This window comes from Pimephales promelas, chromosome 20 (genome assembly GCF_988280905.1).
Source record: "Pimephales promelas chromosome 20, fPimPro1.hap1.1, whole genome shotgun sequence".
NCBI classification, from domain to species: domain Eukaryota; kingdom Metazoa; phylum Chordata; class Actinopteri; order Cypriniformes; family Leuciscidae; genus Pimephales; species Pimephales promelas.
In genome coordinates this window covers 15,091,526-15,113,977 of record NC_142788.1, presented here as the reverse complement: position 1 = coordinate 15,113,977, position 22,452 = coordinate 15,091,526, and the positions used below count along the sequence as shown (strand labels likewise).

General features: G+C 40.5%; 1 protein-coding gene across 7 annotated transcripts in view; it reads right to left on the bottom strand.

Annotated features, from left to right (window-relative positions):
- myt1b (myelin transcription factor 1b) overlaps positions 1-22,452 on the bottom strand; it is a 108,967-nt gene that overhangs the window by 14,188 nt on the left and 72,327 nt on the right. For 6 of the 7 annotated variants that reach the window (XM_089124147.1, XM_039652031.2, XM_039652029.2 and 3 more), the window contains exons 2-12: positions 18,062-18,162; positions 13,265-13,319; positions 12,126-12,156; positions 10,695-10,757; positions 9,790-10,052; positions 7,471-8,358; positions 5,726-5,860; positions 5,405-5,495; positions 4,250-4,369; positions 2,400-2,614; positions 1,356-1,546 (exon numbers count right to left, since the gene is read on the bottom strand). In XM_089124147.1, the coding sequence (XP_088980273.1) occupies positions 1,356-1,546; positions 2,400-2,614; positions 4,250-4,369; positions 5,405-5,495; positions 5,726-5,860; positions 7,471-8,358; positions 9,790-10,052; positions 10,695-10,757; positions 12,126-12,156; positions 13,265-13,319; positions 18,062-18,162 (2,153 nt within the window). The remainder of the gene's footprint in view (positions 1-1,355; positions 1,547-2,399; positions 2,615-4,249; positions 4,370-5,404; positions 5,496-5,725; positions 5,861-7,470; positions 8,359-9,789; positions 10,053-10,694; positions 10,758-12,125; positions 12,157-13,264; positions 13,320-18,061; positions 18,163-22,452) is intronic. The other variant, XM_039652035.2, reaches the window with a different exon arrangement.

The window sequence follows — 22,452 nt, the reverse complement described above, 5'->3', positions numbered from 1 at the left end:
ATCTGCCACAACAGAAACAATAAGGATCTTAATTGGGGTGATAGCACCACATTTGAACACATACCAAACTAAATGCAGCTTATAAGACGAGAAAACACCCTCATTCAAACAAATTAATCAAAAACAGCAGTATTAAAGTACATTTGATTTCACTACAAAAAGATGTAAAATTCTTTATAGGGACTTCTGAGAAAACGGCTGATCAAAGACTCAGATCAAAGATGAATTTGTGAATTGTTTTTTTGAGTCAGTTCACAGAACCAAATTGCTAAACAGAATTCCTAACACTACTTCAGAAAAAATGTCAGATTATTGCCTTAATTAGCTAGGTTGTGAGGCACATGCGTTTAGTCAAGCTACTCATTACTAGTCAGAAAAAAATAGCTTGTTAACAGCTTCTTTATAATCAAAACACCTACTACAAATGTTTAGTTAGCATCACTACTTTTAGCTGGTACAACCCTCATGTACTGCCAATGGCTAATGCTTGCCAACTGTTTTAGCTGAGCGCTGTCTCTAGTAAATAATCTAGTTATCCTAGTAAGCAATAGAAGTAAACAGTATCAAAGTCCTTTTAGGCAAGTCATGCCACTCAGCCGCCACCTTGGCAACACCTCCAGGCAGCTTTTTCGGACTAAGAAGACCAGGCTTCTATCTAAATGAATGGGCAGAGACTCAGAACTGCACTTTCACTTTTTTTTTTTTTTTATTACAAGGACAGTGCATATTAACATGACAAGTCAAAATCTCTCTAGATTCAATAATTCGGAATTAGAGATTCGGAATCTCTCTAGATTCCGGGAGATTTGAACTAATTTGCGGTCATCAGGGAGCCGCTATCAATCTGCAGGAGACTCCCGGAACTTCTGGGAGACTTGGGATGTGTGATTTTTACACAACTAACACATATCAAATCTGCCGCCTTTTCAAACAGTAACATATTTTACTGTCGCAAACCTCAACTGTGCGCATGTGTCGGTGGAAACAGACGATAGGCTTAAATGTTTCCCGGCTTAACTATTAAAAGCAGACGATTGGCTTTCCAGCGGGAGGGGTGGGGCATGTGGATACAACCTCCATCTTTGGTGTTCCGGGTTTTCCCTATACAGTTGTATTAAGGATTGAGGAAGTGGCATGTCTCTATATAAATAGTCTCTGACAGTATCCTATCGTATAGTAGAACTGTGTTTTTTAGTTACAGTAGTTTTCTGAGCATTAGAGCATCCAGTTGAACTAAAAAAGTTGATCGGTCCATGATTGACTGTACAAAAAACCCTTCTTGAAAATTTGTGTGCAATTTTTTTTTTTCTAGAAACCTGCTTTATATATCTGCGTTATATGAGATTGTTCTGTACCTTATCTGGGTGTCTGATGCTGAGGTTCTCTGGTCTCTCCCAGCAGCGTGTGGACAGGTTGAGGATCGCAGTGGCAGCCATGTGGGCAGCTTCGGCATCATGGGAATAATCATACCCACTGGAGGAGCTTTTTCCATAACCTACGTGCAAGCTGGGACTTGGGGGGGAGGCCCTGGGGAATGGAGGTTTGGCTGAGGGTGAAAGAGAATATCACACTAGTTAATAGTAAATAGTTGATGAAGAACACTCAACTAACTAAACTAACTAACTTACTCACCACGATAACACTTTAAAATAATGGCCTGTCATTAATAGGTACCTATGTAGGAAGTAATGCAAGACACATACTGCATTAACGCTATATGTGCTGCTACTATTAACTAATATGGAAGTAATATCAAATTTAGGACGGAGGTAGTTCCTTATTACGTAATTAATGTTTACTGAATGAGATATGCCTTTTATTCTAGCTTCATGCATTCTTTGATCAACACTTAAAGGTACGTTTAATAAAAAAAGCAACATATTGAACAAAACTCACGTTTTGTAAGTTTTGCTCCCCCCAACGTGCATAAGCAATGCTTTTATCAACTGTTTCTATTCCTTTTTTCCTCTGTTTTCATCTGGAAATTCAATCCTATTTCAGAAGATGCATAATAGCGCCCCCTACCGTATAACAGTGATAACACGGAAAGCTGGAAAATTCTGTCAATGGTCGGAAAAATTAACTAGGCTAATCTCATTCAGTAATTATTGATTACCTAATAAGGAACTATCTCAGTCCTAAATTTGAGATTCTGATTAGTTAATCTGGTTTCCGTATTAGGGAATAATAGTGGCTGAAACGTTAATGTAGTGCTACTCCTGCATAGTTACCTATTAATGATGGACCATTATGTTTGAAGACCCTTTCTTGCTGTATGACGAGAAAAGAATCTTGAAGCTTAGCCTTACTATTCACAAAGCACACAATTTACACACATCTCTGCACTGCAAGAAGTGTATTTTACATGGCGTTCATAAAGCATGACTAATCCTGCTCACATTTGAAGGCTTTGGGTGAAGTTTCGCTGGTGTGCATCTTTGGGGCGAGCATGCGCTTGCCAAACACTTGCACGTCGAAGCTTGCATAATCGAAGGACACCTTGGAGTACTTCTCCAGTTCCTTGGCCAGATTAGCACGTGGTGTGGCGGGGACGAGGCTGGGCCTGTAGCTGCCGTGCGGAGGAATCTCCAACTGCTTCACAAAACACATGGGCCTGAATAAAGAGAGAGAGAGAGAGAGAGAGAGAGAGAGAGAGAGAGAGAGCGGTTCTGTCATTTTCTTCCTCTACAAAAGAATCAATATCCCTGCAGTGAAGAAAAAAGAAGCGTAAAAGGATAAGTGTAAGTGAGCATAAAAGATCAAGAGTGAAAGAGTGGGCTGGAATTAGACAGCAGAAGAGAAGCGGAATTGAAAGACTGACAATGAGCCAGAGATACAGCGAAAAAAGAAAAAAGGAAGGAAAAGTTCCACAGATAAATAGCCTGTAAAAGAGAAAATGAGAGAGAGAGAGAGGTTTGAAAGCAGGGTGACTGAAGGAGAAGAGGATTAAATAGTGTCTTATCAGCACTGAGCACATTAGCATATCGTATAGCATGGAATTGAAGCCCTAAAACCGACTTCTTTTCCTGAAGAACCATGAGCCCTTGCGGCCGTTTCTCTGTTCTGAAGAAAAACTCTGTAAAGACATGTTCCAGGACCTAGTGAGACTGGATTTTAAAGCATTTTAAATGCTCCGGATTCAAAGGCTAAAAAAGGCAACTGCTACCTATGCCTCTATATCAAGTCAAATGCTAAGGCAGCATCTTATGTGTTCTTTACATTATAACTTTAGTTTGCGCTATAGCACTATAGTTTGTATTAGAATATTTAAGCTATTAGCTTAGCAACATGCTAATGTCAAGTAGGAATTGGTCTCGCATACACAAATATGGCCGCTAAGCAAACCGACTTTCCTTGAAAAGGACTTGAAAAGGTCAAACTCCACTGAAGTCCAATTTACAGTGCCGAGTGCTGCTTCCACGATGGCCGTTGTTTTAAAAGTAGGCAGTAGAGACGGCTTGCTAGGTTATGGAAACGAGCAAAAGAATGCCGGCATATTGGTGTGCGTGTCATTGAAGTCTATGACACTGTGTTCCGCATTTAACATCATTAACGGATTTCAGGCGTAAACCAGACACGGTTTGAGGGAAAAACACGCACGCAAACACCAACGCGTGTTATGATCTGCGTGACAATGGCATGTAAAGTATATTAGCCTCTGCTTCCTGTCTCTTCATTAGTCAGTGCATCCCATTAGCAGGGGTGGCATGCGGAGCCGTCAGAGGTCTCTCTGGTGACTTTCACTGTCGACATCTTCCCTTAATGGGCTTTCTCAGTGAACTGACGCTCATTTAAATCAGAATAACACTAATAAGAGAGGACTGCTTATTATTTTCATAATCCGCATTGCTTTGTCTGACCACAGACATGCTTCCTGAAGGAAAGTAATTATTTTTCCAATACTCCATGCCCTGCGAGTCCCATAATTAGCTTATCAGTGGCGTAATTAGACTAGCAGGTTTGAGGCCCGATCCCAGCATGAAATGGCAGGCTGTGCTCTATTAGAAGGGCAAAGGAAAGGGAGAACTGATTTTCCGAAATGCCCGACCACTCGTGCTGCGGTAAGTGAGTTCAGCCCTGCAGTGAATGACAGCTGTGCTAACCAACCAAAGCAGGTGTGTTTGATGGACACATTCTGCTGACATAGAAGCTGAAGGACAGGAGGAGACCGAACATGGGGTAGGTTTGCTGTTGCTGGGACAAAATAGGAATAAATGCTGATGTTTCAAGTTCCTGGGTTAGGGCTCACCTGAGTACACGGTCAGAGTTTGGGCTGCCCTTGATGTGTTCGCCCATGGGCTGGGGCAGGTGTTGCTTGTCATGACCCTTTGTGAGCTTTTCGGCAGCAGCGATGGGACATCCAGACAAACTGACAGAAGAGGAGATGTGAACGAATGAGTGAGGAAAATACACTACAATCTTAAAAATGAAGGTTCCTTATTGGCATTGATGGTTGTGACATCCATTTGGTCCCACTTTAGACATTCTACTATTAGTAACTTTGCAAATATGTCAACTAACTAGAGTTTTAGTAGACTGTAGTAGACTGTTAGGTTATGTGTTTGGGTTCGGGTTTGGAGTCAGTTGAATATCTGTTGGGGGACCATCAATATAAAGTGACAGCAGATATTAAGACAGTCTACTAATACTCTAATGACAGTTACTTGACATGTAGTTGCAAAGTTACTTATAGTTAGTAAAATGTCTAAAGTGGACTATCGAAATAAAGTGTTACTGAACCTTTAACATCCATGGAACATTTACATTGTACAAAAGATTCTTAACAATGGGAAAGAGTTTTGAAATAAGAAGAAAAAAAGAGGTTATTTTTAGAACTGTTGGTCAATTGGAACCTTTATTTTTAAGAGTGTATAAATGTCAATATGTGGACCAAATGTACCCATAAAGATAGTAAAAGTACATTTAAAGCTACACTGTGTAACTCTTTTAGTTTTTTCTTTTAGTTTTTCTAAAAACATTTAGTTCTTTCAAAAACATATGTGATCATTAATGTATATTTACTTCGTTCAAGTAATAAAGTATTCTCGTGAGTGTATAATATGCCATTGAAAATACATACGGGTAAGGGGTTCTAATGTCGGTCGCCATGTTGCCCCTCCATCTTGAAAGTACATTAGCCAAAGAGGGACATAGTCGTTAATTCAAGCTTCGCCTTTCGCGTTTACGTTTGAGTTAACGATCATGGACGAGGTCGAACTGGAAGCCATGTTAATCTTGGACTACATTGGCCACCGTAGGAGTTAAAACGAAATCGGAATTGAGAGGAACAGAAACTAATATTCACCGGATGGTCAAATACCTTTTCACCTTTTCGCTAGATGGGGGTAAAAATCACACAGTGTAGCTTTAAGGATCTAGGATTCTGAAATAGGAGACTCTGTACCTGCGGTGTGTGTTGCGGTTGCTGTTGACATGACCCTGACCAGTGCATCCCGGTGTTGGGCACTTTAAGACATTCTCATGCATGGCCAAAACTGAGAAAACCAATAAGAGTGCAGAAAAATAACGAGTAAGACAATGAACCAAAAAAAAAAAAAAGTTCTACCAGCATCGATTTTGAACTATGAAATAAGTGACAGGTTTAGGAAAGGACATACACAATACCAGACGTCTAAAGTGCAGGTTAAAGTGATGCTTTGTCTCTTTTCCTGCAGCTTATCACACAATCAAAAGATGTTTCAACAGTAGTTTGATGTTGACTCACTCTCTGGAGGGATCCGATCTTTGTGTGGGCAGCCTGACAGACTGCGGTGGTGGGGATAGAGTCCGGTCACGTGACCCGTTCCATCGCACCCGGGGGTTGGGCATTTGATCTCTCGCTTCTCTGATCTGGAACTCTCTGTGAGAAGCCAAATACCTGTCAGTCAAACCTTATCTGAAGTCATTATCACATCTGGCAGGATATAAACATACAAAAGACGTGCACATTACCGCACACATTACGCATAAACAATCTCTCCAGTTTCATGCTCTGGAAGTTGTAAAGTTGCCTTTGGGCCCAGGAGAGGGCACATTTACGGTGATAATTACAGTCATTATGCGTGCAGGCAGGTGGATATTTCCATTCAGGATTATTATCTTCGGTGAGGGTGCGCTGAGGTTTATTGGACTATCTACTGAAAAAACGGAGCTCATTAAACAGACTTTACCATTGCCAAAGCACATCTCCATATTATACAGGAGGAGAGAGTGACAAAGAGTGAGTGGGCTCCAAGGTAAATGAAACGAAGGTGCAAGGACAAAGGCAAAACCAAAAAAACATGTAAAACAGATGAGGAGAGAGCGAGAAAAGGAAAGGGAGAGAAAGTGAGAGAGAAAGAGCTTGCATATGCGCTCCAGTGGCTCCTTAATTAAATGTTGAAATGTTAACGAGACATGCACCTCCTAATTAAAACTGGTCGGAGCGTGAGGAGGCCAGTTATGGAGGGGGTGTGGAGCCCTACCGAGCGCTCGGCTGAATCCAGCGCCACACGGACCGGGCACGGTGCCAACCGAGAGCAGAACAACACCACAAACAAAACCAATAAACAAATAAACACGTGCCAAACCAATCTAATTACACACACCCTCTCTCCCCTTCAACTCTCTTGCACTCTCTCTCTCTCTTTCTAAGTGCTTCAGTAATTATAGACTAAGGCTGGAGTTTATCTATGGAAACCAATTCATTTGACCCATTTATACTCTCCAGATTGCTTCCCACATTATTAATCTTGCAGTTCTTTGCCTGAGCGAAAGCTTGCCATTTTAATCTTCTTTCTGATTAATCATGTGTGGGTGTTTATTTATGAGAATTTGTTGATATTTGAGCGCTTGTGTAGGGTGTGTTGAAGAACGCATATGTGCGATGTTTATATAGCACTCTGAGTGCACTCCTGAAATAGTTTCTTGCATTAGAGTGTGTATATATATAGATTCCTCAAACACAAGCAGAAAGAATTTCTGTATGCATTTTTATGCAACAATTTATGTTTTACATAAAGACTGTAAACACTTCATATAACCATACTAATTGCATTGACAATGGCTTTCCTTAAAAAGATGCAATGTAAAGACTTTGCCTAAGTATCCTTGCATAAATTGCAGAAGATTACACATAATTCCTATAAATCCATTTATGTAAGAAAAATTCATTTCACTGCAAATTGTTTATAAACTTTAATTCAATTTATGAGCACGTGGTTGTAGTCAATGTCTTTAAATTGTTTTTTAAGCCACACCATTTTGATATAACTTCATGCAACAATTTATGTCAAAACTGTTGTATGTAAAGTTTGCTAAGACTTCCTTCTACCACGCGAGCGTATATAGTCGCGTTGATCCGACAGTTCACGTAAGAATGGTTTTGCAAAGCAATGTTGTGAAGACTATGTAAAGACAAAAATTGTCGCATCATATGAGTTTAAATATCAATTTTACAGGGGTTGGAAGGTAAAATGATAAAGATCTGACCTTTTCCAAAGCAGCTCTTGCGGATATGTTCCATGTGTTTGCCGGTCCGGTCGTCGAGAGGAAAAAAGCGGTGGTGTTCGGGAATGCGGCTGAGCTCCCGATGAGCTTTGACCTGTTGGGCTTTCAAAGCAATGGCCTGCTCCAGCAACCCCAGGTTCCCCCGCATTATGTCGAACATCTCGGACTCGTCCGCCACCGTTGAGCGTTGAGACAAGCTGTCGTCGTCCCCGTCATCATCATCATCATCATCATTCCCGTCCACGTCGGCATCCCTCTCCGACTCCTCAGACTGCACTTCGATGACCACGGGAGATGATGTGGCGGCCTTACTGGAGCTGTAACTTTCTGGCAAAGTGAGTTTGTGGGAAACATAGTCTTCCCTTACGTGGGATCCCTGAGTGGCAGTGATAACCGAAGGGGCTTCTCTCTCCCCTTCCTCTTCAGACCTAACATCATTGTACTCCTCCATGTATGCCTCTCCTTTTTGCATCTCATCCTCATCATCATCTTCTTCATCCTTTTGTGTTTGCATCTCCTCAGTAAAATACTGGTGGTCTGACTCTTTCTGGGTCTCAGTGCGCATGTCCTCTTCTTTATCCTCCATCTCACCTGTCTTTCTCATCACCCCATTCTCCCTCGTCACCAGAACTCCTACTTCGTTCATCGTTTCATATTCTTCTTTCTCTTCTTCCTCTGGTTCCCTAAAAGGGCTTTTATCTTGCGTTTCCACTGTGACAGGGTGTTGTTGTTGCGGCGATACGGGACCATTGTTGTGGTTGTTGAGGTGGGTCATTGAGTTGGCCACTATGTGCTGATAGTTGGAGAGATCCTCAGAGGATGAGAGCGTGGGCTTGTCTGTGCTGGATGCCTCAATGATGATGCACTCCTCTGTGTGAGACAGAAAAGTGGATGTAAATGTGTCATTTTTAAAGAATACAGTTTACAGTCGAGGTTTGACTCTCAAATGGTCCAGACGTGGATTGATAGTTCACCCAAAAAAATAAGAGTTCTCTCATCATTTATGGTGCGTTCACGTGCTATGGAAAATATGGTATTTTCCACTTGTGAACTGGTATTTACCAGTGTGTTGCGTTCAAGTGCTTTTGTTGTCGTAATGTGGTAAAAGGATGGCGATCCAGACCTGTTATTTAGCTAAAACTATTTTAGATTGCTTAAGTCATCTGCAACAGTAAGAAAATGATTTATCAAAACTCAAACGGTAAATAATATGCTGTATATTTTCTAGATCATGAATAGTATATATTTTTACCATTCCCGACTCTCGCGTTGCTCTCCACCATTTGGAAATGGTCAAAGGTTATCTCATCTCGGCAACTCGTCCATCAAAATATTCTACGAGTTGCCCAGTGGAAAATACCACATGAGGTGGTGTTCATGTGCATTTTCCATGTCGGCTTTTGATACTTACCATAATTATCATAGCACTACATGAACGCACCATTACTCACACCTCAAACCTGTATTTCTAAAAATGTCTTTTTTTTCTGTCCATATAATGAAATTCAGTGGGGTCCAATGTTGTCTTTCATTGTGTGGACAAAAAAAACCCCACTGAGGCATTTGTTTTTCACAGTAGAAAGTAAGTATTCCATTGCAAGACTTTGTATTGAATCTTAAAGGGTTTGTTTTTTATTCGAAACTGTTTTTGACAGCTCCTGCAGCTTTTTGTACTCTACGGTAATAAGTAAAATCTCTCTGGGTTCTGTTTTTTTTCCCTCTTCTTCTAAATTTAACAGGAATACTCTTTCGCTTTCTTACTGCTCAACAGCTTATTTACTGTCACCTGAGAGACTTTGGAGCTCCAACATTGACAGCAAAGAATAACCCAAAAAGTATGCGGCGCTTGTCACACTTATGTCAATGATGTGACAGTCAAAGTTGTGAAGTGCAATTCTGTTTAATATGGGAGTTCACTCTCAAAACACTGGTTGTGACTCATAAAAATGTCTCACAGTCTCATCCCAAGACGTCATACAACTGACGCTTTTGACCATACGTCAACATCCGCCGTTTTAAGGGGGACCCTTAAACGTCGGTTAGATGACGTTATCGAATCCAAACCCTACCCCAGACCTAAACCTGCCCCGTCACCTAACTGACCTTAAAGGTAAAGCGTCAGTTGGATGACGCCCCAGGATCGTCATCTAACCGACGTTTAAGGGTACCCTAAAAAGGCGGATGTTGACGTATGGTCAGTTATAGTAATGTTAATCGAAGACACGTGCGTTTTTCACGAACATAATTTTATTTATTGTCCCAAACAAGACTGGCAATCATGATTCAATTGATATTCCTCACCTTCATCACCACCCTCTTCTTCTGTATTAATGCTCTCAGTGTTGTGTTTCGCTTGCTCCTCTTGATCACCAGCCTGCGGTGCCTGTTCTTCACCCTCCTCCTCTTCCTCCCTCAACTCCGTCTCTTCTCCGCTCCCCTCACTCTCTGCATTGAAGCCTTCATCCATTGCCAGCTTCAGCGGGTGGGACTTCCTCTTGGAGGCGGGTTGCTCTGACTCTGCTTCCTGTAGGCGCCTTTTTCTGGCCAACGGGCAGCTCAAAGCACTATGGGAGAAGACGAATTAGTGAGAACAATTGACGAGAAATACAAGATGAAGGACTTTTACAGCACAAGTGGAAAAACAATGGAAGCATGCAAACTACACACATGCAAGCCAAGCATGACATGCTATATGGTCAGAAAACTCAGATGAGGAATGGACGGATGTTGGAAATTGATCTGTAGGGGGCAGTGTGCTGGATGAAAGCCTTTATAAATCAAAGCCAGTTGGCTGGAACACTTAATTACATGACAATAAAAATAAGAAACAGAGAGAGAGAGAGAGAGAGGAGTTATGGGGGCTGGAATTCAATAAAGCCCTCACCTAGAAAACCTTGCTATCGGACGGGCAGCGGAGATAGATCTATAAACATGAAGCATCTCAAATGTCTTCCTGAATGTATACATGAGTAAATAAACATAACTGTAATATCTTTCCAATAATCAATACCCTGCCTAAAGACCTCTGTTAGGGGAAGCGAGAGTAAGACAGAGAGGGAGATTGCCATTATTAGAGGAAGAGATGAAGATTAAGATGATCTAATCTACGGGCTGAACAGTGTTTGTGATCAGGAAAGGCCGTGTGGTCGCAGAGGGAGGTGAGTCAGGGGCTACGGAGCACCACACGGGCATGTCATCTGTCGTACCTTCTGTGTCGAGCATATTTGCCACTGATATGGCCTGAGCCATTGCATCCTGGAGTGGGGCAGCTGAACAGATAGAGGGGGTCAAATTAGAGATGCTTTATAGCTTTTGTCATTTCGTTGTGGTTGTGTGCTAAATAGTTCATCAGGAGCCGAATTTCCACGGACAGCGAGAAACAAACACACATAGATTTTCAAATTTAGCTAAATAATTGCTTCGTCAATAAGATGGAGCTGCGATTGATTTCCGTTTCCTGCGGCTACCCTTCTTTCGTTTCATGAAATCCCTTCAGTCTTTTGTAGGAATCCCTAGTATTTTGTCAATTTGTTTCATTGGCATTTTCATTTATTACCAGCAAAACAGTGCTGAGATTTAAACTCGAATCACGCTCACATGTTGATCAAACATGATCTCTGTCTGTGTGTGTAGTTTGGTGATATATGCACCATGACAGATGGTTTCTGTGGCAGTGCATAGGCATCGATACATCCATCTGGGTATTTGTAAAGTAGACGCACAATATAGATTTGGTCAAATTGGTATCGGTAGATAAATGTGACTTTTTAATGTCATTATATATATTTACGACAGTTAGTTCTGGTTCTGTAATCTGATTGGCTGAGAGCATTTTCCAGCCGTGCAATATTCTGCTCATATACACACCGGATGAGATATATTTAAGCCAATAAATTATATTAACCATTTCAGTTGTATCCGACTCTTGGTGATTCTATGGTTACTGGCCATACGCGAGAGACTGGTCATGAATTTTCTTGCCGATGATTTTTCTGGGGCAGGTCACCAGGCCTTTTATATTACATATATTATATAAATATCGCTAACAAACCCAGCTACATGGTATATCATGTCTTGAAGCATTTATAACTCTGTTCTACTGCAGTATGAAAGCATCTTTCGGTCATCTTTTGAGCTGAGCTCTATTTAAGATCCGTGACAGAAATGGCCGTGAGCAGCTTCAGTGACCCTGGCGGCTGGCGAGTGTGTTTGATACCGTTATAAATTCCACTCTTGTAAACTTCATAGTGAACTTGACAGTGAAATGAGCTGAGAATATGACTTTCATATCCCTTCCTCACACACAGATTTGGTATTGTTGAGTTTATATGTACAATAGCAGACACTAGCCATTTGAAACAAATGCTTATTAGGCAAACAAATAGGACCGTGCGTAAATAACCTTGGGACTCCTCGCATTTGTTAGATTTCTGTTGCTGTCAGTTATTGTGTTGATGACGATTATTGTTGAAAATGAGTTTGTTACATTAAAATGGATTTTGTTTTTAAAGCGGCGTGCATTGTGAATCAAATAATGTCAAAACACGATCAAACATGGATTTAAAAACAAAGAAAAAAATTGCTGCAGAAGAAAAGCAAAATGGCACATTCAACTTTACATAACTAATCTGTCTTACCTCAGCTCCTGTCCAACAATTTCAGAGGGAACTGCAGAGGGAAAGACAAGGAACAGAAAAATAAGCTGAAAAATCTAAAGCTGCAAATAATTGCATAAAACCGCAATCAATAAATCACAAATATATACAGACCCCAGGAGGCCCTATGCAGTAACATTCATGACTACATTACCAAGAAGAAACACACACATATACATATACACAAACACCTGAGTCAGCCAGAAAAAAAAAAATATGCACGAATCAGCACGAAAATATGATTAATTGTCCCAGTTCAGTTTAGTGGTGGAATAAGTGCAAAACTGCAGAGGGTAAAAAAAAAAAAATCAATTTATTTGAAAACAATAAACCTGGTCAAAGAAAACCCATGCAAAGGTAGAATCGGAAGAATTTGGGGTTTAACGCGTTTAGTATTTCAACTTCACCATGTAAAGTGGCAAAATTTGCATTATTTGCAGCAGGATACAAGAAATTAATGTGATGCCACTATTTCACAAAATACAATAATATGGAACTTTTGCATTTTGTATTAAAACTCCACCGACAGAGATTAATAATTCATAAACAGAAGTTCATCTGATGGTCTTTCTGCTAAAAGGATGATTACAGCTCAAACAACACATTTTTTTGTGTGTGAATTCATTTTCTTTCCCATGCCTGGATGCCTTAACCTGTAGCCTTTCATTGCATGCGTATTAGTAAATGCTTTTCTTATAAGCTGAGAGATGAGTCAGAATTATTTGTCAGTATTCACAGATGCTGTCCATAGAGCTGAACTTTTATTGAACCCAGATCATCCCTCTAGAAACAAACAGTCGGGTAATCTGGTCATGCATATGAAATTGTAATATTTCAAAGCATTTCTTTAACTTTCGACATTCCATTTGGTTGAATGCTCTTCTCACTCACAAAGCTCTATTTAAACTTACTGAATGCTACATAGTGAATAGGATTTTCTTGCAAAAGGACCTCTAGAGACTTCAAGAGCTGGATTATTTGAGAGAAGATAATATTAGATATGCCTAGAGTGAACATATAAGACATGCTCAGCTGACCAGTGAAATAAATGAGTTTTCGAGGTGAGAGAAAAAGAGAAAGACAGAGCGAGAGCAAGAGCAAGAGAGAGAGGGTTCACTGACCTCTTCCTGCTTTGGACCGTGTGCGAGTGCGCTTGTCGTCAGTATCCAAACTCATCTGTCAGAAAGAAAAGGAGAGAGTTAAGACTACAACGATAGCGTGTGCGCGCGCACACACACACACACACACACTCAGGGTCATACATACACAACCATACATTCAGGTTAATGAAGTCATGAATAATGTATAAAAAAAAACATTTCCATAGTGTAAATACTCACTGGGAGCACTAGTTCTCTTTTATACTGCAAACACTAAGATAGAGAGATAGATCAACAGAGAAATTGATAAACAGACAAAGAACACCAGAATGACAGATGGATAGACAGAAAGAAAAGACAGAAAAAAATTGACAGAGCGACGGACGGACAGACAGACAGACAGACAGACAGACAGACAGACAGACATACAGATAGATAGATAGATAGATAGATAGATAGATAGATAGACAGACAGACAGACAGACAGACAGATAGATAGATACTGTAGATAGATAGATAGATAGATAGATAGATAGATAGATAGATAGATAGATAGATAGATAGATAGATAGATAGATAGATAGATAGATGAACGACGGACGGACAGACAGACAGACAGACAGGCAGACAGACAGACAGACAGATAGATAGATAGATAGATAGATAGATAGATAGATAGATAGATAGATAGATAGACAGATAGATAGATACTGTAGATAGATAGATAGATAGATAGATAGATAGATAGATAGATAGATAGATAGATAGATAGATAGATAGATAGATAGATAGATAGATAGATAGATAGATAGATAGATAGATAGATGAACGACGGACGGACAGACAGACAGACAGACAGGCAGACAGACAGACAGACAGACAGACAGACAGATAGATAGATAGATAGATAGATAGATAGATAGATAGATAGATAGATAGATAGATAGATAGATAGATAGATAGATAGATAGATAGATAGATAGATAGATAGATAGATAGATAGATAGACAAACAGATAGATAGACAAACAGATAGATATATAGACAGACAGACAGACAGACAGACAGACAGATAGATAGATAGATAGATAGACAGACAGACAGACAGACAGACAGACAGACAGACAGACAGACAGACAGATAGATAGATAGATAGATAGATAGATAGATAGATAGATAGATAGATAGATAGATAGATAGATAGATGAACGACGGACGGTCAGATAGATGGATAGACAGATAGACAGAGAGACAGATTGACAGACAAACAAACAGAAAGACAGATATATAGACAGACAGATAGACAGACAGATAGATAGATAGATAAATGAACGATGGACGGTCAGTTAAATAGATAGATCAAGAGATAGACAGAAAGACAGAGAGACAGATAGACAAATGAACAATGGACAGACAGATAGATAGATGGATAGACAGACAAATAGATAGATAGATAGATAGATAGATAGATAGATAGATAGATAGATAGATAGATAGATAGATAGATAGATAGATAGATAGATAGATAGATAGATAGATAGATAGATAGATAGATAGATAGATAGATAGACAGACATATAGATGGATAGACAGATAGACAGAGAGACAGATTGACAGACAAACAAACAGATAGACAGATATATAGACAGACAGACAGACAGACAGACAGATAGATAGATAGATAGATAGATAGATAGATAAATGAACGATGGACGGTCAGATAAATAGATAGATCAAGAGATAGACAGACAGACAGATAGACAGATATACAGACAGACAGACAGACAGACAGACAGACAGACAGACAGATAGATAGATAGATAGATAGATAGATAGATAGATAGATAGATAGATAGATAGATAGATAGATAGATAGATAGATAGATAGATAATGAACGAAGGACAGATGGATAGGCAGAAAAAATGACAGACAGATTAAATAAAAAAAATAACAGTTAAATTGCAGCGCATTTTTTAGTGTTCTCCTTCCTAACCTTTATGTACTCATCATCAGCGTATAAATGACTGGGCCTGAACAATAAATGTGATTGGACGGACAGAGAGAGACAGCAGTGCATGGCATCTGCCAGAGGAGCGTTCACGGCCCCATGGCAAGCTTGAGTGCTAATTACAATAGCAATATTAACCGCAGCGATAGAAATAACACGAACACAGGCACTCCAAATCACTGTAATTCCTCCCGCACAGAGTCCCCGATCGCTACACTCGCTGCGCTTTCTGGCACAAAAGGAGCAGGTGTCAATCCCTCTCAGTCTCGCTCACACACACACACTCACAGAAGCAGGGAAGTCTGCTCACTGTAAAGCCATCGGATCTTTTCTGCCGGCACAATGGCGCCATTAGCTTTGATTACTTTACTGCGATTTAAATGGAACGGAATCCTTGAAAATCCACGAAACTCTCTCCTTTTGACCCTCCGTGAGCGCTGCTCACCCCGCTCCCAGCTGCCGCCTTTAATGCAGCGCTGGAGCTGGCAAGGGCACACTGCACTTTCACAGAGGAGTTTCTCTTTCACACGCTCGCTTTCTCTTTCTTTTTCATCCCTGCGCACTCTCTCTGGCAGTGCCACTTCCTGTTGATTGCCGACTTTTCAGCACAGGCGGATAATGAGTGTGTTGTGTTGCATTTGAGGGAGTTTGCGTATGTGTGTGTGTGTGTGTGTGTGTGAGTGTATCCGGGCAGACAGGTGCACAGACTCTCTCTTCCTCTCTCGGCGGTGTTTTGATCACAAGCACGCGTGAGCTCGAGCAACAAGCCGGCTTTTTGTGCGCCGATACTCTGAGCTCGACTTGTCAGCCTGAGAGGAAAGTTTTCTCACATAGATGATCAAATAGAGACGGCGGACTCAAACACTGAGCGTTGTGTTTGTGCGGTTCGCACATCTGCGAGTCTTCTATGCCCTCTCTGTATCTCTCGAAACAAGCTTTGCAACTTTCTGACCCCGAGCACAAAAGCCAGGGGCAGATGCGTGTCGTTTTATTCTTTACCCACTGTAGCTTCCTCTAGTCTTTCACTGCCGTCTCCTCAGTGTCAACACATGAATCAAACAGGCCGTGAGGGAGCCCGCGCGGCTTTCATGTTTGTGTAACCATAGCTACGCATCTCTTTCCAATAGGTGAGCGCATCAGAGTTTGCATTCTTTTTTTATATATATATATCAAATTCCACCTCATTAAATCTGCATGTTCGTGCGAAGGTGTTTGTGATGAGCGAGACAGTGTCATCTTTCTGTCGTAATATCATTCAAAGGCCTTTTAATGTTTTCAAACCTGTCCTTTCCCCTGCGTTTTTAATTACGGCTGTTGGCATGAGCAATGAGAGGGATTGTGAGAACTGGAAAAGGAGCGTGGGGACGGCGAAATGAGCGAAAGATTTTGGCAGAAAAATGCGAACGCCAAGATAAAGCCAACTTAGAGTGGGAGAACGTCCGTGCGTATCCCTTCTGGTCTTGTGCTACATTATTAATTGTGTCCCTCTCTTCTCCACGCAAGCGGACCGAGTCGCTCCTTCTTGCTCTTCTGACAGCTCTATGTAAATTGCTGGCTGGGGGCAACGACTTCACAAAGAAGGTCACCCCTCCTCCTTCGGTGCGCATAAATGAGCCTTTTATTCATTTTCGCATTTACAAGAAGAGGACGCAACCGGGCCCGGCGTGGCAACCATTGCTGGAGTGACAGGACTACTGACATCTCCAAAATTACCTGCGGAAAGCATCGGCCAATTAAAGAAGGCCAATGCGGTTGCCAAGAAGATCTGAGCCATCCATCAGGGGAGCGGAGTTAACATGCACTCTCACGGCCTGATCGACAACCGAGAGAGGTTTATGTATGTGTATGTGTATGTGTATGTGTGTGTATAAACGCACACTTGTGTTCCTCGCCTCTCTTGTGTGTTTTCTTTTAAGAGCTCGCGGTAGCTTGAGAATAAGCTCGGCTCTGATTCCTTTGCACACAGTTGGATGACGCTGATCAGTCGGAGTTTGGTATTATGTAATTGGATGCTCTTAAAAGCACTGCCTGCAACTGCAACCGCAACCCTTTAAACATTTCAAATTAGATCGATAAATCAATCGCTTCAGATGAACTCTTTCCATCAGAGTGAAGAAAAGAAAAAAAAAACACATTTATGGGCCCACGGGAGAGAGCGAAGACTCTCTCACTCTTGTTTTTTTCTCTCTCCCCCATTAGAAATCTCTTCCAGTGAATTTCCCAATGCAAAAGTGAAAGAGATAGATGGGTGAAATGTGGTCTGTTCCAAATAAAAAGCATATAGAAGAAAGAGTGAAAGAGGAGAAAAAGGGATGCATCCACTTAAAGCCAAAAACACACACCTAAGCAGAAAAAGGAGGGGAGGGCGGGGGTGAGAGAGAGAGAGAGAGAGAGAGAGAGAGAGAGACACACTTTCTTTTATGTTGATGAAAGATAGCAAACAAAAGCAGCTCAAGGACATCCCCTGCTTTCAAACCTCTCCAGTTTTCCTAAATAATGAAAGAAAGCTCTAAAAACGAAATTAGGTTGAGTCGAACATCCCAATTCTTCATAATTACGGGGGGCGGGACACTTTTTAAAATCTCAGCTCATTCAGAGGGAGGGTTAGGCTGCTCTGCCAAAACCCATTCTAGGTCAAGCTGGCATGAACTGCGCACATCGTCGTAATACAACGCTGACTTCCTTTCATAGTGTGCTGACAGACAGAACTGATGAATGTCATAAATGTATAGCCCTCTTTCGCCTCTAATTGTGCCAACTTGGCAGGAAGCCCACGTTTCCGCATGGCGATTGGCTGAGGGGCAACTCACTTTGATTGGTCGGCTCTGCAGTCTGAGAGAGGGCCGGCAGCGGCTGATCTTGTCTCCTCGCGTCCAGCGCTGGTTCAGGAGTTTCCCCCGGTACTCATTTTCTGTTTGAGAAGAGAGGGAGAGAAAGCAATAAATGAAAATGAAAAAAAAAAATGAAAATGAAGGGAAAAGACAGTCACGTCAGCATCTGCGCTGGCAGTTGGAAGAGTTTTTGCGGAGCGAGGCCAAAGGAGTGTTCGGTTCGAAACGCTGTAACGGACTGATTCAGCAGCGAAACGGCCAGATCATCTCATCACCTGTCCACCTGCATCTGAAACCAGCAGCCTCAGCACACCAAACACAACCCCCTCCGTCCCAACAGCAAGACACACACTCATAAGCTAGACTTCATGCCTCACCCCCCCCCCCTCCAAAAAAAAAAAATGTTCATTTTTAATTCAGAAATTAAATTAAGTTATAAATTACACTATAAACAGTTGCCTTGTCACATGTAGACTATAGAAAAACAAAGTGATATTTGCATTAACTAATATAATATATTGACAGCCCTATGCATTTTATGTGTTGACTGAAAGGTGCTTAATGTCATATGTGTGAAGTGCCAGTTTGACAGGTCCTGATGGGGGCTGGGCCTTTTACACATGTGACCTATGCACTTCTAATTAAAAAGAGGCGAGAACTAAAAAAAAAACCCTCACACTCGCACATACGCGCATGCATATGCATGCTAAAGCACCCCAGCTGGATGCTCTGTCAGTCTGCTATTAGAATCAATCACTTTTGTGCATTTTTATTGAGCTTTTAGCAGGCAGGAGTGTAAGAGAAGGGAGGGGTTGCAAAGACAGAACCGTGCTGGGGGAGGGAATTTGGTCAGTAAATAATGAATCAACTATAAATCAGATTTTTTTCTCCCCTCCTCCTTTCTTTTTTTTCATCAGGGTAATAGTCCATCTCTCCATAAACCAGCAACCCAACCCCCCTCTGGCACACACATGATAAAAAGATAAAAGAATGTCCCAATAAAATCGGATCCCCTTGGTTTGCTTGTGCTATCAAACGCAGGGCGTATTAAAATAATGATTGCGTTCATCAATGAGCACGCATCAGCCATTGTTCATGAAATCTCACAGCTGACACCTCGCTTCATAACTCGCTTTTGTTTAGCTGTCAACAATACTGCAGGCAAGAAACTCTTAAAAGTTACGTGAGAAAATCTTCTGTGGATTTCAACGTTGGAAACACAGAAAAACATATCCTAACCCTTCAAGCTTTGCCTTTGAGATGATCAGAAGACATCAGAGAACTTTGTGTTGTATCACAGCGATCTTGAATATCTCCGTCAAGCCTAAAAGTCATATAAAAAATATTTGTGTGTTGAGTAAAAATTATTGATGTGAAAGTTCCTTCTTTTCATGTGTTTAAAAATATATAAAAATAATTATATATAATCATGAAAATATTTTTTACAGTGATATATAGCCTATATGCACTGTAAAAATATTTTCATGATTTGAAATCACAACATTTTTTCTTTTGTCGAATCAACTTAAATAATTTATGTAGTTCATACAACATAATATTTGGAGTTTCTGATGATTAAATCAATCTCCTTCATTGTATTAACTCACTTTTTCCATTTCAATAAACTTAAAATTTTAAGGCAACCAGGTTACTTAATTTTTTTAAAGTTAAACCAACAATATTTTGTTACAGTCACATCAGAGTTCATCTTTATATATACTATAACACATTTTTCTAATTTATATACATTTAAACAAAATTTTTTTTTTAGTTGATGTGGCAATTTGTTTATATCAAAATACTTTTTGAAGCTATTGTTCCATCCGTTTGTAGTTTTAAAGAATTTGGGTTCTTTTACCAGAAGAATCATCGTCTCTATAATAACTTTTGTTTTCAGTTTTGGTAAGAGGTAAAAGAAACATCTGCCATACTCCTTTTGCCTCTTCTGCTCTCGCCTGTGTCCTTTCTTTTACTTTCCTCTTTACCTTTATCTCAATCTGGTGTTTTCTTCCTTTAAATGAGGCTTCCATCTGTTTCTTATTGGGCACTAAAACTCACCTCGCGCTCTCAGAGAGAGAGAGAGAGATCCAAAGAGGAGGCGAGCAAAAGAGAAAGTTTGCCGTCAGTAAAAGAGGAGCCTTTAAACATGCCGAGCTTCTGACTCTGTCTCTTTCACTTCCCCCTCTAACATCTGCCCTTCTCTCTTAGCAAGCACAAAATAAACAAAGCAGGCAGATCTGATTTGCCTCCTAAAACTCAGCGCAGCAGCAACAACAACAACAACCCAGAAAAAGACAGGCAGGATGCCAGTCATCAGAGTTTAAAAGCTGTAGGGCATTGTCAGTAAAAGCATTTCCAATGCCCCTTACACACACACACACACACACACTCCCACGCCGGCACGGAACAAAACGCTTATTTATCAACTTTCAACCCTCTTCTAAAAAGTGACTACAACAGCACTACTGTGCATCCTTCCCCCCCAACGCTCTCTCGCTTTTTCTCGTTCTACAAATTTCAAGCCAAATAAACAGAACCGCGAGGCGCAAAGGGCTCTTTAAAATCTCACCATAAACCCGGGCCGTATAGCCGACTCCACACTTTCCGGCCTTCAAAAATGGCACAGCCTCAATAATCCACCCACTCTATAACCTTGATGGCTCAGGTGCCACTCATTCTAGAGGGAAAGGCACCATTAATAAAGCGAAACAGTTGACCCCTCATTTACAGATGGGTTGGAGAGACTATTATCTGATTGGCTCCTGTAAATGTTCACTTTAAAGTATTACACTACAAGAGGAACAAGAGATTAATAAATGATCTGTGATAGTTGTGCTACTGCGAGACGGTCAAAGGAGACAGAGATGAGTGTAAACAAATCAAGAAAATCATGTCATGCAGCTGAAATCCATCATAGTGATGCCGAGTTGTCTGAGACAGGGATAAATCCATAGTTTAGATTAAATAGGAATGGATGCCTTCACGGTAATCCACGGGTGACACATCTGCACTCTCTGCTGCAGTTAAGCAGGATTTAACTTCAACTTTGTGATTAGAGAACAAGCAGAAAGCAAGAGCAAAGGTGAAAGAATAACGCTAGCCCGCGAGACACACTCAAACCTAATTATTACAAAAAAACAAAAAAAAAACACCAAAATACATTTAACATTTGTGGTGCATTCATTGTATTATTCTTTTCAGAAGATTAAAAAAATCGACTTGTGCCTGAGAGTCAGCAGCAAGTAATAAAATTAGATTCTCCTTCATGTCAAAACGAGTCAAAGTGCCTTTGAGAGCTATACGGGCTCTCGTTTTTTTTTCTTCTTTATGACACACCACGGCAAACACCATGACAACCACGAGTAGCAGAAAGAGGCCAACTCAGAGAGTGACTCTGCGTTAAAGGAGCAATGGCAGAATTCGCCTTTGTCTGGGCTTCTTAAATACACGGACACAGGCTTTCAAGGATACGGACAAGAGGTTAAATATCAATGTTACTTAAAGCTTCTGTTTAGGTGTCCTTCCAGTGTGGAAACTCAGTAACTAGTTGTTCAAAATAAGTACCTAAGATACCTGGGATTTTGGTCTCGCCTAGGTATTTCCGCACGTCTTTTGGTGTCATTCACTCAGATTATTTTAAAACCCCGGGTCATTCACTAACAAAACGAGTCTTATTACTCTTATGTAGGGCTGTCAAACGATAATCGCGATTAATCACGATTAATCACATCCAAAATAAAAGTTTGTGTTTACATAATATATGTGGGTGCACTGTATAATTATTTTGTGTATATATATAAATACACATATGCATGTATATTTAAGAAAAAAACTAATACTTAAAATATTTATATTTATACAATATAAATTATATATAAATCTATACAGTATACACACATGAAAATATTTCTTAAATATATACAAGCATGTGTGTGTATTTATATATATATATAAAATAATTACACACAGTGCACCCACATATATTATGTAAACACAAACTTTTATTTTGGATGCGATTAATCGCGATTAATTGTTTGACAGCCCTACTCTTATTATAACAAAATATCTATTATACTCTAATACAATCTGTGTTCAAGTCTATTACGCGAAAAATCTCCAGAAATAAATGTTTTAACATCATATGCATGACTTAGATTAGGAATAAAGTGAATGAGTGTCATGTCTCGTTCACAGGGACAGTTCACCCAAACATTCTGTCATCATTTACTCTCCCTCTAGTTGTGACAACCCTGTATGAGTTTCTTTCTTCTGCTGAACACAAAAGAAGATAGTTTGAAGAATGTTGGAAAGAACCAGTACAGCAGTAAATAATGACAGAATCTTCATTTTTGGGTGAACTGTCCCTTTAA